Source organism: Sceloporus occidentalis, unplaced genomic scaffold (assembly GCF_023333645.1).
Source record: "Sceloporus occidentalis isolate IW3139 unplaced genomic scaffold, rSceOcc1.0.p SCAF_6, whole genome shotgun sequence".
NCBI classification, from domain to species: domain Eukaryota; kingdom Metazoa; phylum Chordata; class Lepidosauria; order Squamata; family Phrynosomatidae; genus Sceloporus; species Sceloporus occidentalis.
Genome location: NW_028316986.1, coordinates 20,577,543 through 20,592,315, shown reverse-complemented (window position 1 = coordinate 20,592,315; position 14,773 = coordinate 20,577,543). Strand labels below are relative to the sequence as shown.

At 42.2% G+C, this 14,773-nt stretch overlaps 1 protein-coding gene across 5 annotated transcripts in view; it reads left to right on the top strand.

Annotated features, from left to right (window-relative positions):
• Positions 1 to 14,773, top strand: part of SOS1 (SOS Ras/Rac guanine nucleotide exchange factor 1) — an 81,277-nt gene that overhangs the window by 59,745 nt on the left and 6,759 nt on the right. For all 5 annotated transcript variants that reach the window (XR_016281665.1, XR_016281666.1, XR_016281667.1 and 2 more), the window contains exons 16-21: positions 916 to 1,078; positions 3,325 to 3,442; positions 7,157 to 7,329; positions 8,935 to 9,051; positions 9,195 to 9,459; positions 11,467 to 11,585. Coding sequence is in view for 2 of the 5 variants with exons in the window: in XM_089529015.1 (XP_089385141.1) it covers positions 916 to 1,078; positions 3,325 to 3,442; positions 7,157 to 7,329; positions 8,935 to 9,051; positions 9,195 to 9,459; positions 11,467 to 11,585 (955 nt within the window). In the remaining 3 variants the exon portion in view is untranslated. The remainder of the gene's footprint in view (positions 1 to 915; positions 1,079 to 3,324; positions 3,443 to 7,156; positions 7,330 to 8,934; positions 9,052 to 9,194; positions 9,460 to 11,466; positions 11,586 to 14,773) is intronic.

The following is a 14,773-nucleotide window of genomic DNA, read 5'->3' as shown; positions in this document are numbered from 1 at the left end:
AAAAATGAAATGGAGAAAACATCCCCCCCCCAGCTGTTTGTGGTTCCCAGAGAACCTCACAGTGCCCCCACCATGGCACTTTTTTGTTCCTGAATGCTTCTTGGATGTGCCTGGATGAGAGTTAAATAGTTTGTACCATCCGTCCACAGGTTTAAAAAAAAATCTATGCCAAACCAGAAGTCATCTTCTGACCACTTTGAGTTTCTTTTCTAGTTCCTTTTTTAATATATATATATATATATCCAGGCCTGGTGCACTTTGCAGTAGGTCTTCAGATCCAACATTTGCACTTGGACCATTAGAAACTGCCCACCTTTTATTTAAGGCTCATATTATGCTGTTTTCGCTACCAACTAAAGATGTTGCCCTCTTCACAATACATTAATATATTTCTCTAATCTTGCTTCCTACCACTCCAACTTATGAGGGGGCTACTATTGCATCTGAGTTGTACTACTGTGTACAGCACGCCCGCGCCATACGCGGCCTTGAGCATACGCGCTCAAGCCGCGGGGCGCGCATGGGGCAGAAGGGGCGTTGCGTCCCATTCAATTGAATGGGCGCTTGCGCCCTGCGCCGCCACGCTGCCGCACACAAGCCCCATTGTTTCCAATGGGGCTTGAGCATAGGCGGAATTCACCTTACGCGGAGGGATCTGGAACGGATCCCCCGCGTAAGGCGAGGACGGACTGTACTTGATTCCTTACAGTCAGGAAATGTGTCCAGATCAATAATACATGCTGAAATACTTAGATGGGCTTGAAGTTAATCTTTTTAATTTTAATTCATAAAAATTGGTTCTTGCAATTGCAATCAGACTTTAGGAAAATCTTGAATTAGGTGACATTTCTTTTTGTTTTTATCCTTCTGATAATCAAATAATAAAATGATAAAATTAAATTGCTTTTCCTTTAGATGCATCGTTGAAACTGAAAACTTAGAGGAAAGAGTTGTTGTAGTGTGCCGGATAATTGAGATCTTGCAAGTTTTTCAAGAGCTTAACAATTTTAATGGTGTTCTTGAGGTTGTCAGTGCTATGAATTCTGCACCTATTTACAGATTGGATCACACCTTTGAAGTAAGTCAAATTAAATTTAAAAACTATGGTGAACTTAATCTGCTGCTATATAAAATCCCCTTGAAAGAACAGATACATCTTTTCTTTAAAAAAAACCACAAAGAACACCAGCAGCTAGATTTTGTATGTTCTTCTTGGGTACTAGGAAGACGATTAGATTCACAATTTTCTTTATATAGGACTTTATCATACTGGGAAAATTGGGGTTTAAACAGTGATTATCCTGTGAAAATTGTGCGATCACGATTAAGATTTTCACATGACATTGCAGTTAAAGAGCCATTATCACAGGAATAACCAGACAGTAAACAGCAATAAATCGTTCACAGGGATGTTTAGACTGGAGAAGAGAAGGTTAAGAGGTGATAGCCCTGTTTAATTACTTGAAGGGATGTCACATTGAGGAGGGAGCAAGCTTGTTTTCTGCTTCTCCAGAGACTAGGACACGGAGCAGTGGATGCAAGCTCCAGGAAAAGAGATTCCACCTCAACATTAGGAGGAACATCCTGACAGTAAGGGCTGTTCAACAGTGTAACACACTCCCTCGGAGTGTAATGGAGTCTCCTTCCTTGAAGGTTTCCTGCATGGCAGGGGGGTTGGACTGAATGACCCTTGCTGTCTCTTCCAACTCTATCATTCTATGATTCTGTGCTCCCTATCTCATTTTATCCAGTTCCCTATCTAATTGACCCATGCTCCTCTCTTCGTATTTATAGTTACTACCTTTTATTGGCTAAGCTCCTGTTGGCTGTTGCCAGGCTCCCTCTTACTGGATATTGCCCATGTTCCAATCTGCTTTTTCTCCATAACCAGTCTTCAAGAACTACACTTCCTTCCAGTTTGCTTCCAAGTTTAATTCAAGATGTCTAGAATCATAGAATCATAAAATAATAGAGTTGGAAGAGACCACAAGGGCCATCCAGTCCAACCCCCATGCATGAAATCCTGGTGTTGACCTACAAAGCTTTAAACTACTTGGGGCTTGGATATCTGAAAAACTGCCTCATCCCATAGGCGCCTGCCAGAAATTTGAGATAATCAGAGGAGGCCCTGTTTGTATGTCCCAACACCTCATGAAATTAGGTTGGTGGGTATATGTAAGAGGGCTTTCTCTGTAGCAATGTCTCAACTGTGGAACTCACTACTAAGATGTTAGGCTGGCTCCATCCCTTTAAGCTGCCACTGGGCAACCAAAACAGTGCTGTTCCGCATGGCATTCAGTGTTTAGAATTGCTGTTTTAACTGTTTTAAAACTGGGTTCTTACGATTGTGCTTAAACTGCTTTCAGGAGTTTTAAAACAGTATTTTTATGTATTGTAAAAATGTTTTTATCTTTTTAAATTGGTTTTATTTGTTCATTGCCTCAAGAGTGCTTGTGGGCTGAGAGGCAATAAAGAAATATTTTAAACAAATGCTGGACTCATGGCCAAAATGTATAGTCATGTTAATTTGTGTTTTGCTTTTGGAACAAATACGCCAACTGCGTCCCTGTCTGGACCGAAAGGACCTTGAAACAGTAGTACATGCACTGGTAACCTCTCGCTTGGATTTCTGCAATGCGCTCTACATGGGGCTACCTTTGTACCAGGTTCGGAAGCTTCAATTAATTCAAAATGCTGCAGCCAGACTGGTCGCTGGAACCTTAAGGTCGGACCATATAACACCTGTTTTAAAATCTCTTCACTGGCTGCCAATTAGCTTCCGGTCTCAATACAAATTGTTGGTCATTACCTATAAAGCCCTACATGGCTTGGGCCTGAGTTACTTGAAGGAACGCCTCTCCCTACACAATCCGCCCCGCACCCTCAGAACATCAGGGAAGTGCTTATTGGAGCACCCAAAGGTGAGATTGAAAACAAATCACCAAAGAACTTTTACAGCAGTGGCCCCGCATTATTGGAACAAACTTCCGGAAGACATCTGCCTCAGTTCTACTGTGGATGTGTTTAAGAAATCTCTGAAAACTCATCTCTTCCGTTCAGCATATCCTCCTGACTCTTTTTAGGAAATTTATCCCCTCCCAGATGCTACCTCAAGATGCTCGACTGCGATTCGATTAAGATACTCAGGACTTTTTATATGATGTTTTTAAATATGTCTATGTTATTCTGTCTATTTTATTCTGTTTTGTAACGGCTATTTGATATTTGATGTTGTGAACCGCTTTGATCATTTTGGAAAAGCAGTATATAAAGTTTTATATATATTATATATAAGCATCACTTTTGTCATATATATCTTTTTAGCAAATCCCAAGTCGCCAGAAAAAGATCTTTGAAGAAGCTCATGAACTGAGTGAAGATCACCATAAGAAATACTTAGCAAAACTCAGGTCTATTAATCCTCCTTGTGTGCCTTTCTTTGGTAAGTAAAAGTTTATTCTTGAAAGTAAAATCACAGATCTTAGTGTTTAAATAGCTACAGAACCTGTAAGAAGTGAATAAATTGTATGTACGTGCCTTCGTTACATGGTGATCCATGAATCTCATAGGGTTTTCTTAGGCAAGGAATACTCAGAGGTGGTTTTACAGGTCCTTTCTCAAATGTAGTCTACAGCACCTGGTATTCGTTGGCAGTCTCCCAACATTGCTAGCATTGGCATTGTCCAGAATTTCCAATAGACCTGTTCTGGCTTAATTAAGAACAACGGTTGCAACCTCATGCTCTCCCTTACTTCCTCTTTTCATTCATATAACAATAATGAATACTTTCAAGATTTGTTAAACCATAGTCCCTGTTTCATCCAATCCAACAAAACAGGTTTAATTTTTGATTGCAAGCTAAAGTGCCTGAAGGAACTTTTAATCTAAAAATCAGTACAAGGAAGTAAGAGGAAAGTGGAGGTGAGAGTTAAGCATGGACAGAAGCACACACTTAGGCTTGCCTTATAGACTTAGTTATTGATGGGAAACTGGAACTAGGTAGCAGTTCCAAAGGATTCGAGGAAAAGGTGATTATGAGAAAAGGAATCTTTTGCAACAAGGGTAGAGGTAGTCTTGGGATGCAGCACTAGTAAAAGAGATTTCTTGCCCCACCCTGTGCAACTCCAAATCTGCACAGAGGTTTAGGGTACCAAAAGAGGTGCATAGAAGGAAGCCAAAAGCAGAACAAAAGGATAAAATCGTGTACAGCTTTGGAAGAGAGAAGAGGTTGGGTAGACAGGCAGGAAAGGAAAGGTACCGTTTATTGGCAGAACAGTTTGGTTTTGTTATTGAAAACTACTAGGAGCAATTCTCTTAGTTTGATCTGTTCCTGACAATCACCTTCTGGGTTTGCCCCTCCATGAAGGAGCAAAGCAACTGTGTAAAACAGTACCTCCAAGTCTTATCCCAGCAAGGTGGTCCAGAAGAATACCATACTTGATGGTTTCAAAAGCTGTAGAGAAATCCAGCAGAACCAACAGGAACTCATGTCCCTGTCCCCAGCATAGGTTGTCCACCAAGGTGACCAAAGTGTCATCTGTACCATAGCCAGACTTGAATCCAGATTGGAATGGATCTAGATACTCTGTCTCATCCTGAAACCCCTAGAGCTGGGAAGGCTTCACTACCCTCCCAATACTGGAATTTTGGAAACTGGTCAATAATTACCCAATATGGTGGGATCTAGTGAGGGTGTTCTCAGTAACCCTTTAACAACTGCCTCCTTTAGTTAGGTATGCTGGAATTCTGCCTTGTTTTAATGAGGCTTTAGTCACTCCCTCTGCCCACTTAACCAGTCCCCCTTTGCCTTTTTAAAACAGGACATGAAGGACAAGGATCTAGTACACATGTGGTGGGTTATAGTGTGCTTCATAAAATGCTTTAGACAATATGCAATCAATTTGAAATATAATAATAAAAAAACTCACTATAAAAAATACAAAATCTAATAAATATTCAGATCCAGCATAAAATACTATACAAAAATAAAACCACCACAAGAGTTAAAACCACAATCCAGAGATTCAAACAGTGCCTCTTAAAGCACAATGGCCTATATCAAATTGGTGTTTTGGTAACTGAATTTAGACCTGGGGAAACAAAAGGACATTAAAAGCTTGAGAGCAAAAAGTCTTAATATGGGCTTTAGAAAACAATGAGAATGTTCCAAGGCCAGGAAACCATCTCTAGAAATGTCCTCCCTCAAGTCACTAATTTAAGAGCCTCTGAATGAGAGGACATCGAAGAAGAATATCTGTGGTTGATGTTAAGGTACAGACAGAAACTTACATGTGAAGAGGTATTCTGTCAGATTCTCAAGCCATTTGAACCTTTACCAGTGAAACAAGACTGGATCTCGAAACCCATTGTGAACCCGTACAGGCAAGAGAGGACCAGTATAATATAGTCATACTGGCTGGTTCCAGTTTGGAACACTTGCTCAGGTCTAGACCACGTTCAAAGTCAGGCTCATGTGCAGTGAGTGCATTATGGTAATCCAAAGGAAGATTATAATGGCAAAAATCACATAAGATAGACTAGGAGTGAGCAACTGCAATTGTGGAAGGCTTAAGGGGCCACATTGGTCCATCCAGGAGGAACATATTCCCCCCACCATACTCAACTTTGCAATAACAAAACAAAAAAATCAAAAGAAGGGTGTAGTTTTTTGCACCAAAATGCACTCTTGGAGGCATAGAGAGTATTTGCTAGTTCAGGCAGGGAGATTGTTGGCCAACAAGGTGAGCAGTTCAGTGACAAAACACTCAAATAAGCCTGCACACCAAATACAGCATACAAATATACCAGATTGCTACTCACCTGGAAAGAAAGATTATTCCTATAGACCAGAGCAACATCCCCTGCCCATCTCTTAATTTGTTCTTCTGTTAAATTGAAACTGCAGGGCTAACTCCCCTGTGTCTTCCATCCAGATTTTAGTTATGCATACCAAGTCACCCTTTAATTCTAACTTTAGAGTAGACAATGGAGACACTGAAATAGTTAATTCTCCATACCCTGGCTCAGTGTTTAATGAAAATGGAGACAGTGGACAAGAAATTAGACAAAGACTAACACTGGTTGGGCAGCAAGATCCGGATATGTAAAGATATGTCATTGAATACTAAAGTTAGAATTTTCCATGTCATCGTATTTCCAGTTTCTATGCATTGTTGTGAAAGCTGGATGGTGGAGAAAGCTAATAGGAAGAGAATTTGCTCATCTGAAATATGGTACTGGTGGAGATTTCTACATACACCCTGGGCTGCCGAAAGGGTATTAGATCAAAACAACTTAAATTCTCCCTTGAATCCAAGATGAATAAACAGAGGCTGTTGTACTGTGGATATATTATGACGAGACATGACTCACTAGAAAATACAATAAGGCTTGATAAGATAGAAGGCAGCAGGAAAAGAGGAAGACCACAGTACAGGTGGATAGACTCAAGCAAGCCACAGTCCTGTGCTGAGCTATTGATGATAGGGTGACTTGGAGGTCTCACATTTATAGTGTCACCATAAGTCAAAGTTAACTTTACTGCAGTTAACAACAACAAACCAGATCACTCTTATGCATAGTCCTGCTAAACAAAGTACATTTTGTTCTATATTAATTTGCTTTCAAAGTCTGCAGCAGGCTTGAGAACAGACTTACAGAACAGCCATGAATCCTCTGATTAAGCAAAGAATCAAAACAGGTGTTTAGATGTCTAATCCCTCTGTCCCTTGCTTGTCCAGTCCCTAACACCATATATTTCCAACCACTCTCTTTCTAATACAGAAACCTTGGCATCTTTCCACCCACTCAATGAAGTGTCTAGTGTCCCCAAAGACAAAATCCCAGAGATAGTAACCCCTAGTTCTAGCTAATGTTATGAGGGCATTGTCTTCACGGCTTTCCCTGCTATAGCAGTCTGGCTGCATTTGCTCTTTTAGCTCTTTTCCCTGCAGTAAAAACTCTTTTACGCCAGATATGTGTGTCTCCAGAGAGTTGCTGGCTAAACTAACTGGGCAGAGTGTACAATAGATGAACACTCAGAATTAAGCGAGATGATGTCATATCTGAATCTGCCATCCCTTTTGCTCCCTAGAAATAATTTTTCAATAGAACACTAGAACAAGTCTATAAAGCAGTTTTTACTTGTTATGTGTAGGTATTTATTTAACAAACATCTTAAAAACGGAAGAAGGCAATCCTGAATTTCTAAAACGCCATGGAAAAGAGCTGATCAATTTCAGCAAACGGAGGAAGGTGGCTGAGATAACAGGGGAGATCCAACAATACCAAAACCAGCCATACTGCCTAAGAGTAGATGCTGATATCAGGGTAAGTAATATTTTCAGTCTTCCAGAATTGGTTTCTTTGTTGGGAGCCATAAGTAAGAATACAAAAGTTGAAGCTGATAAGCATGTACTGCCAATTATCTAGTGTCCGAGTTTACTTTCAGCAAAGTCCTTATCTTAAATAAACTGATTGCAAATTCCTATATTCCCCATGAAATACATATTTTTGTTTGGCTTTGCTGTGTAGTGTCATAAAAGAGAACTAGTCAAAGTGGATCTTGCTCTCAAATTTTTTAATTGCAAAATGTCCTGTTGCTTATTATCCTGAAGGTAAAATTCTGCATTGAATTTTTTTCCCTACAGGAAGAAAATGTGTCTTTTAAGTAATCAGCATATAGAATATATTTAGGAAATGCTGAGTCTGAGCACACACTCCTGTCACATAGCAAGGGGTTTCCCTCCTGGTTGCTCTCACAGCAGAGTTTACACTGATCAGTATCTGTAAAGAAGTGTCAAAAGAGGACATTTTTGGCAGCTTGAGTTTCACTGTTGTTGTTTTTTGTTTTTGTTTTTCATTAAAGGAAAGTTTTTTGTCTCTGTTCCCACCACTTGAATAGACACTGTGGGAATACTGCTAGCTGACCTTTATCTGTCAGTAGAGGAGGAGTCCTTGTCTGTAGACAAGAGCAGACCTTCATATTAACTCCCCGTGTACTTTTCTCACCATTTCAACTGAGGTGACACATTTACTATGCCTTGCTAACCCTCTCAGCCTGCAAACAAACCTTTTGTTTTATGGCTTCCCACTAAAAGCGGCTCACCACCTCTTGCCTCTTGGGGAGGCAAAGCACGCCAGTCAGTTGTTGCCCACAGATCTGATTTTTCTTTGGTGCAGGAGAGTTACAGATGAGTAATTGTGGAATAGTGGTGGAACAAGAAAAAGCCTTTTGTTCTACTTCCTTTGACTGTTGGTGAAAACAGCCGAGTACAACTAGGCAGAGGCGTAGCACAGTTGTGTCTTAATTCTAGTGTTTTAACTCCACCTGCACATTTTTAAACCATAAGTTAGATTCAGCCTGTGTGTACAGAATTTTCAAACAGATTCTTTATATGGAATTAAAAAATAACTGAATATTGCTTAGAATTCAGTCTGACAATTTATTTTGTCCATAAAGCTTTGAATCAAAATTCTATTGGTGCATTGTCAGCTAAAATAGAAAAGATGGCTTCTGGAGCAATCCAAAGCCTCAACCTCCAAACCCACAGGAATTATGACATTATGGGAAGCTGTCTCAGCAGGGATCAAGGAAAAACCCTAGACCATTTAGAATGACATCTAGAAGAAGTTTGTGACCAGCTGCACTCAGATGGAAGGCTAAAGCTGTAAGCCAAAAAGGGCCACAGATCTTTTATCTCTCATTCTCACCCACACTGTTCTCCGATAGGAACCACTAATCTACTTACAGCACACAAATTCACATCCTGGGACCTCCACAGAGTCCTCCAAGTAGGAGCTTATGGCAGTCTTTGGATACCTCTGTTGACCAATAAGAAGCAGTTGAAGGCAGTTGCTGGAATATTTGTAGCCAATACTTTCACAGTCAGTATGTTACACTGTAGTAATCTTTCTGAATGTTTTGGGTTACAGAGATTTTTTGAAAATTTAAATCCAATGGGAAATAGCATGGAAAAGGAATTTGCAGATTCTCTGTACAACAAATCCCTAGAAATAGAGCCACGTAATGCGAAGCCACCCCCAAGATTTGTGAGTATTCAGATTTTATTATTGTGTTTGTTATAAATCTTAGTTGCTTACCTGTAGAGTCAAACAAAATAGTTTTCTTTAAAAAAATAAAGTAATAATTTTATTTGAAAAAGTTCACATTAATTGTTTGGATTTCATTGCAGCCCAGAAAATATAACTATGCTCTCAAATCTCCGGGTATTCGTCCATCAAATCCAAGGCCAGGCACCATGCGACACCCTACTCCTTTGCAACAAGAGCCAAGAAAAATCAGTTACAGTCGTGTCCCTGAGAGTGAAACAGAAAGTGCAGCTTCTGCACCAAACTCTCCAAGAACTCCTCTCACCCCACCCCCTCCATCCTCTACTTCCAGCACCACAGACGTCTGCAGTGTGTTTGATTCTGATCCCTCAACTCCCTTTCATTCAAGTATGTGCTATAGCTAGGACCACTTTTTTCTCTTTTTAAATTGCTGAGTCCGTTACATTTGTGCATATTTTCTGATAGTGCTGTGCAAAGAAATCTTACAGCAACTTGAGACGAACTGAGTGAAAAAAGTTGTGTAACATAAGCTTTTGTAGACTTAGAGGCTGTACAGACCAGCTTTGAGGCAGAAAGGGTGTGGCGTCCACACGACGCACACCCCAACTCCACCCCCATGCTGGCATGTCACTGCACATCCCAGTGCACGGTGGGCGGTATCACAGTGCTCCTCTGGTGCTGCGTCCAGATGATGCAGTGCCAAAGGAGCGTTGAAAAGCCGCAGTGCTGGCTGCTACAGCGCCCTTTCCACAGCACCAAAAAGAGCCGCATTTTGTGGTTCCTTTTGGCACTGCGGAAAGACCAGTTGGGGCATGGCTTGTAGTTGTTGTGGCCCCAATCCGGCAAAGAAAGAGGCAGCTGCAGGCCGCCCCTTAGGATGCATGGACTAACACAACTATTTCTCTGAATTCTGACAGTGCTATTAAGTCTTTTTTTAAAAGGATTTAGTGAGCCAGTAAATGTATTTGTAAGAACAGGGTCTGTTTCTCCTGGGTCTTGCCCTAGGAAAAATGTGGTTTATTAAACAAACAAACAAACAAAAACCTTCAGCTCAAAGTATAGTTTAGAAAAGGTAGCTGCGGTATACAGCATGTTAAGTGAATTGTCTCAGCTTGCTGTAAATACACAACTAATGGATGTTGTCTAGACATTACTGGCAAAGGTAACTGTCTCCATCATCTGAGAGAAAAGGTTCTACAAATGTAAAAAAACATGTTTTTAGGAATAACTACTGTACATTTGGCTTCAGTTTCCTTAACCATCACAGCTCTGACTTTTTGCAATAGTGACTGCTTTTGTTAGGATAGCCAAAATGATAGCTTTTTAAGATGAGTGCTGGTTAAAGTCACATTTCATGAATGTGCCAGTGTCTCATCTTTGACATTTTGTCATTTATATAGCTTCTATATGACAGGCTCTAGAAAGTAAAATTAATCTGTTCTTGTCAGTCTGTGAGTATCAGATAACTTCATGAAATGTAGATTGCTAGAACTGTTTATCAGGTACCTATCAATTGTATCAGATATACTATATCTACTCGATTATAAGTCTGCCTCATGTATAAGTTGAGGGCAGGCTTTGGAGCCAAAATTATGGATTTTGATATGACCCATGGATAAGTTGAGGGTAAAATTTAGGGCCATGTAACAAAGGATATAAAGGATGAAGCAAAGGAAGACCGTGGCAAAGAACTTACAAAATTCCAGGAGACATAACTCTTTGTGCTCATATTATAAGCTGGTTCAATGAGAGAATAGAGGGAAGTCAATGCTTCCAAGACAGATTACTCTCTTGCTTTTCACCAGGGGATGGTTCCCCCCCACACACACACACACGAGCTAAACTACAATACTAATATTGACCCATGGATAAGTCGACTCAGGTTTTTGAGGTCACTTTTTTGACTAAAATTTCTAGACTTATACATGAGTATATACAGTATACAGAAAAAGAAAATAGACCTATCGATGCCAGCCTGAGTCTAATGGAAACTGCCCAAAGCATAAGGGACACCAAAGAAAACCCAGTAACATACAAATTCATATGCTTAGAATGACTACTTATAAGTATTTAAAATATTGATTTTGCAATCTGTGGTTTTTAAATTATTTAACAAGTTCTATTCTGGTTTTAAATTATTTTATCTGTTGCACACCTCATAGACACTAGCAGGATGAGTGATGATCCATAAATGCTTTAAATAAATAACCCAGGAAAATGATAAAAATTGTCTCTTTATGTTTCTAAGCCACTTCATTCTGGAGTTGGTATGAATCTTTATCCTGCATTTGTATATGTAAAATAAAAAGGAACCAAACCATGTTATGAATACAGCTATTAGAAAAGAGTAAACCTAAATTAGATAAATAACGTAAGGTTTCCATATATTCTCAGGATCTGCCTCCGTATCTTCTATAAGCTTTCCCAAGAGCTCAGATGAAATTACTGTTCCCCCACCTATTCCTCCCCGAAGACGTCCAGAATCTGCTCCTGCAGAATCCTCTCCATCGAAGGTAATTTTTCTACCTGTTTCTTTAGGGCGGAAATAGCCAATGTTAGCCATACACATTCGCATATGTAGTGAGATAGGTTTTAAAGTCCTTGTTAGCATCACGGCCAAACAAATAAACCAAAATTGTGTATACTATGTTTTGTGGAAGTAGTCCCCTTCCTTGATTCTGTAAGGGGGGTAGGGGGGCAGAACATTGGTGAACAGTAACTTTCAAGTCTCCCCACAGATTCTCAGTTAGATTGAGGTGCGGAATTTGGCTGGTCCATCTAAAATATTCAGGTCCTTAGCCTTAAACCACTCCAGCATTAATTTGGCTATGTATTTATGGCTGTTGTTCTGTTTTCTCTAGGTTTGACCTGTATTTGTCTCTATCTATCTTGTCCTTAATCCTGACCAGATTCCTGATCCCTGCTTTCCCACCACCATGTTTTACTGTGTAAATGATATTCTCAAGGCATTGACCATTGTTGGTTTTGATCCACACATAGCATTTTGCAGCAAGGGTAACAAGCTAGTTTATCAGATCAGAGAACCTGTTTTCACATACCTTTTTGCAAACTCCAAATTGAGGGTGATAGAGTCTCCTTCCTTGGAGGTCTTTAAACAGAGGCTGGATGGCCATCTGTGGGGGATGCTTTGATTTTGATTTCCTGCATGGCAGGGGGTTGGACTGGATGGCCCTAGTGGTCTCTTCCAACTATACTATTCTATGATTCTATGATTCTTTGATTTGATCCAGGTTTCTCTCAGCAATTGCTTTCTTCTTGCCACTACTTAAAAAAAACAGCTTAGGGGAGCATCTGAGTGATATTTGCTGTATGAATGGTTTCTCCCATTTTAGCTGTGAATCTCTCCAACTCCTTCAGATACCATTGGACTCTTGGTTGTATTCATAGATTTAAACCTACCTTGATTGGGCTTCAACACAACTCTATCACGCACTTGTTTTGATAGCTCCTTGGTTTTCAGGGTGCTCTTTGTTTCCATATGCTCTCCAACAAAGTCTGAGGCCTTTATAGTAAATTATTTAAATTATTTTAGCATGTTATATTGTGCTTTATTATCCATATTTATTAAATATGTCTGATATTCCATCCTTTGGTGAAAAGAGTGTTACAAATAAATGTGATTGTTGTTATTGTTATTGTAGAGCTGTTTTCACATGAGGATGTGTACTGTCAAATATATTTCCTTTTAAAACATTTTTGAAGACACTGGCTGGAATCCTGTATGGAGATGCATCTGCATAAACACCATAGTTACGATGCTACACAGTAAATCCTGGTCTGACCCCTGCATCTCCTCTTACCAGGAAGCAGCTGCCATGATCAGCACTGTTTCCCTATCACTCAGGAAGCAGCTCATTGCTGTTTTCATACCCTCCTGCAAGCAATCCCCAGTGGAACAGAAGCAGGGCCCCTACCTCAGTTCCTCCTTACACTGGAGATTGCTCTCACAAGTGTGGTTGGGAATGTCAGTTGCTTCCTGATCAGCAAGGGAGCAGACCTCTGCTGACTGTAGTGGCTCTGCCCAGTAAGCAGGGATTGAGGTACATTAATGATTATGTAGAGATTGTGAATATGTAATATGCAGTCACAAATGCATAACTATAACATATTCATAACTGCCACAAATCATTCCAGCCACAATCCATTAGGCTCCCCACATTTTCAGCCAGCATTTAAAACAAAAACTAGTAGTTGAGGCGAGAGGTCAAGCCACTACCGTGTTTTTTCACCTCTACAAGCTCTCAGGATGACACTGGTAAATGTGGTTCCTGCTACTTTCCTCTCAGCAATAGTAATTAAAATAGTAGCATGGAGGCCTCACTAATGTGGAAAGCCCACTTCAAGTTCCACCCTAAAATTACACATTTTCATGGATAGAGGAATCTTTCTATAGAAATATGTGATACAGAATATGAATCTGTGCTTTCCAGAGAAGCCTACTGGGCACTGCTTGATGGAAATTATGGTAAGCAGCATAAGCATCCTTGTTATCAATTTGACAACAGTTTGGAAGTTCCTGTAAGCTGATATCTACAAGTTTTTACTGGTTTCCACAGTGGCTAGATGATTATTCTTTTGTGGCTGGCTGAGGCACGTGTTTGTGCCAGCTCCTTCCCTCTAATCATTGTACAGTGGGCTCTTGTCATCCACTAGGGTATTGTTTCAGGCCAACCCATCCCATGGATACCAACATTCATGGATCTTCAAGTCCCGTTGAAAACAGTGACATGGTACAATGGTGTCCTTTATATAAAATGGCAAAATCAAAGTTTGCTTTTTGGAATATGTATATAGATATATATACCGTATTTTCTGGAGTATAAGATGACTGGGCGTATAAGACGACCCCCAACTTTTCCTGTAAATATATAGAGTTTGGGATATATTCGCCGTATAAGACCGCCTCCTTAAAAGCCAAGGAGGGCAAGGCCAGCGGCCCTCGCGCCAGACCGCGCGCTCCTTCCCGGGCTCCGCGGGGGCTGGGAGGTGGGCAAGGCCGGTGGCCCTCGCGCCAGACCGCGCGCTCCTTCCCGGGCTCCGCGGGGGCTGGGAGGAGGGCAAGGCCAGTGGCCCTCGCGCCAGGCCGCGCGCTCCTTCCCGGGCTCCGCGGGGCCTGGGAGGAGGGCAAGGCCGCGGCGCTCCTTCCCAGGCTCCGCGGGGCCTGGGAGGAGGGCAAGGCCGCGGCGCTCCTTCCCGGGCTCCGCGGGGCCTGGGAGGAGGGCAAGGCCAGCGGCCCTCGCGCCAGGCCGCGGCGCTCCTTCCCGGGCTCCGCGGGGCCTGGGAGGAGGGCAAGGCCGCGGCGCTCCTTCCCGGGCTCTGCAGGGCCTGGGAGGAGGGCAAGGCCAGCGGCCCTCGCGCCAGGCCGCGGCGCTCCTTCCCGGGCTCCGCGGGGCCTGGGAGGAGGGCAAGGCCGCGGCGCTCCTTCCCGGGCTCTGCAGGGCCTGGGAGGAGGGCAAGGCCGCAGCGCTCCTTCCCGGGCTCTGCAGGGCCTGGGTGGAGGGCAAGGCCGCAGTGCTCCTTCCCGGGCTCCGCGGGGCCTGGGAGGAGGGCAAGGCCGGCGGCCCTCGCACCAGGCCGCGGCGCTCCTTCCCAGGCTCCGCGGGGCCTGGGAGGAGGGCAAGGCCGGTGGCCCTCGCGCGAGACCGCGGCGCTCCTTCCCAGGCTCCGCGGGGCCTGGGAG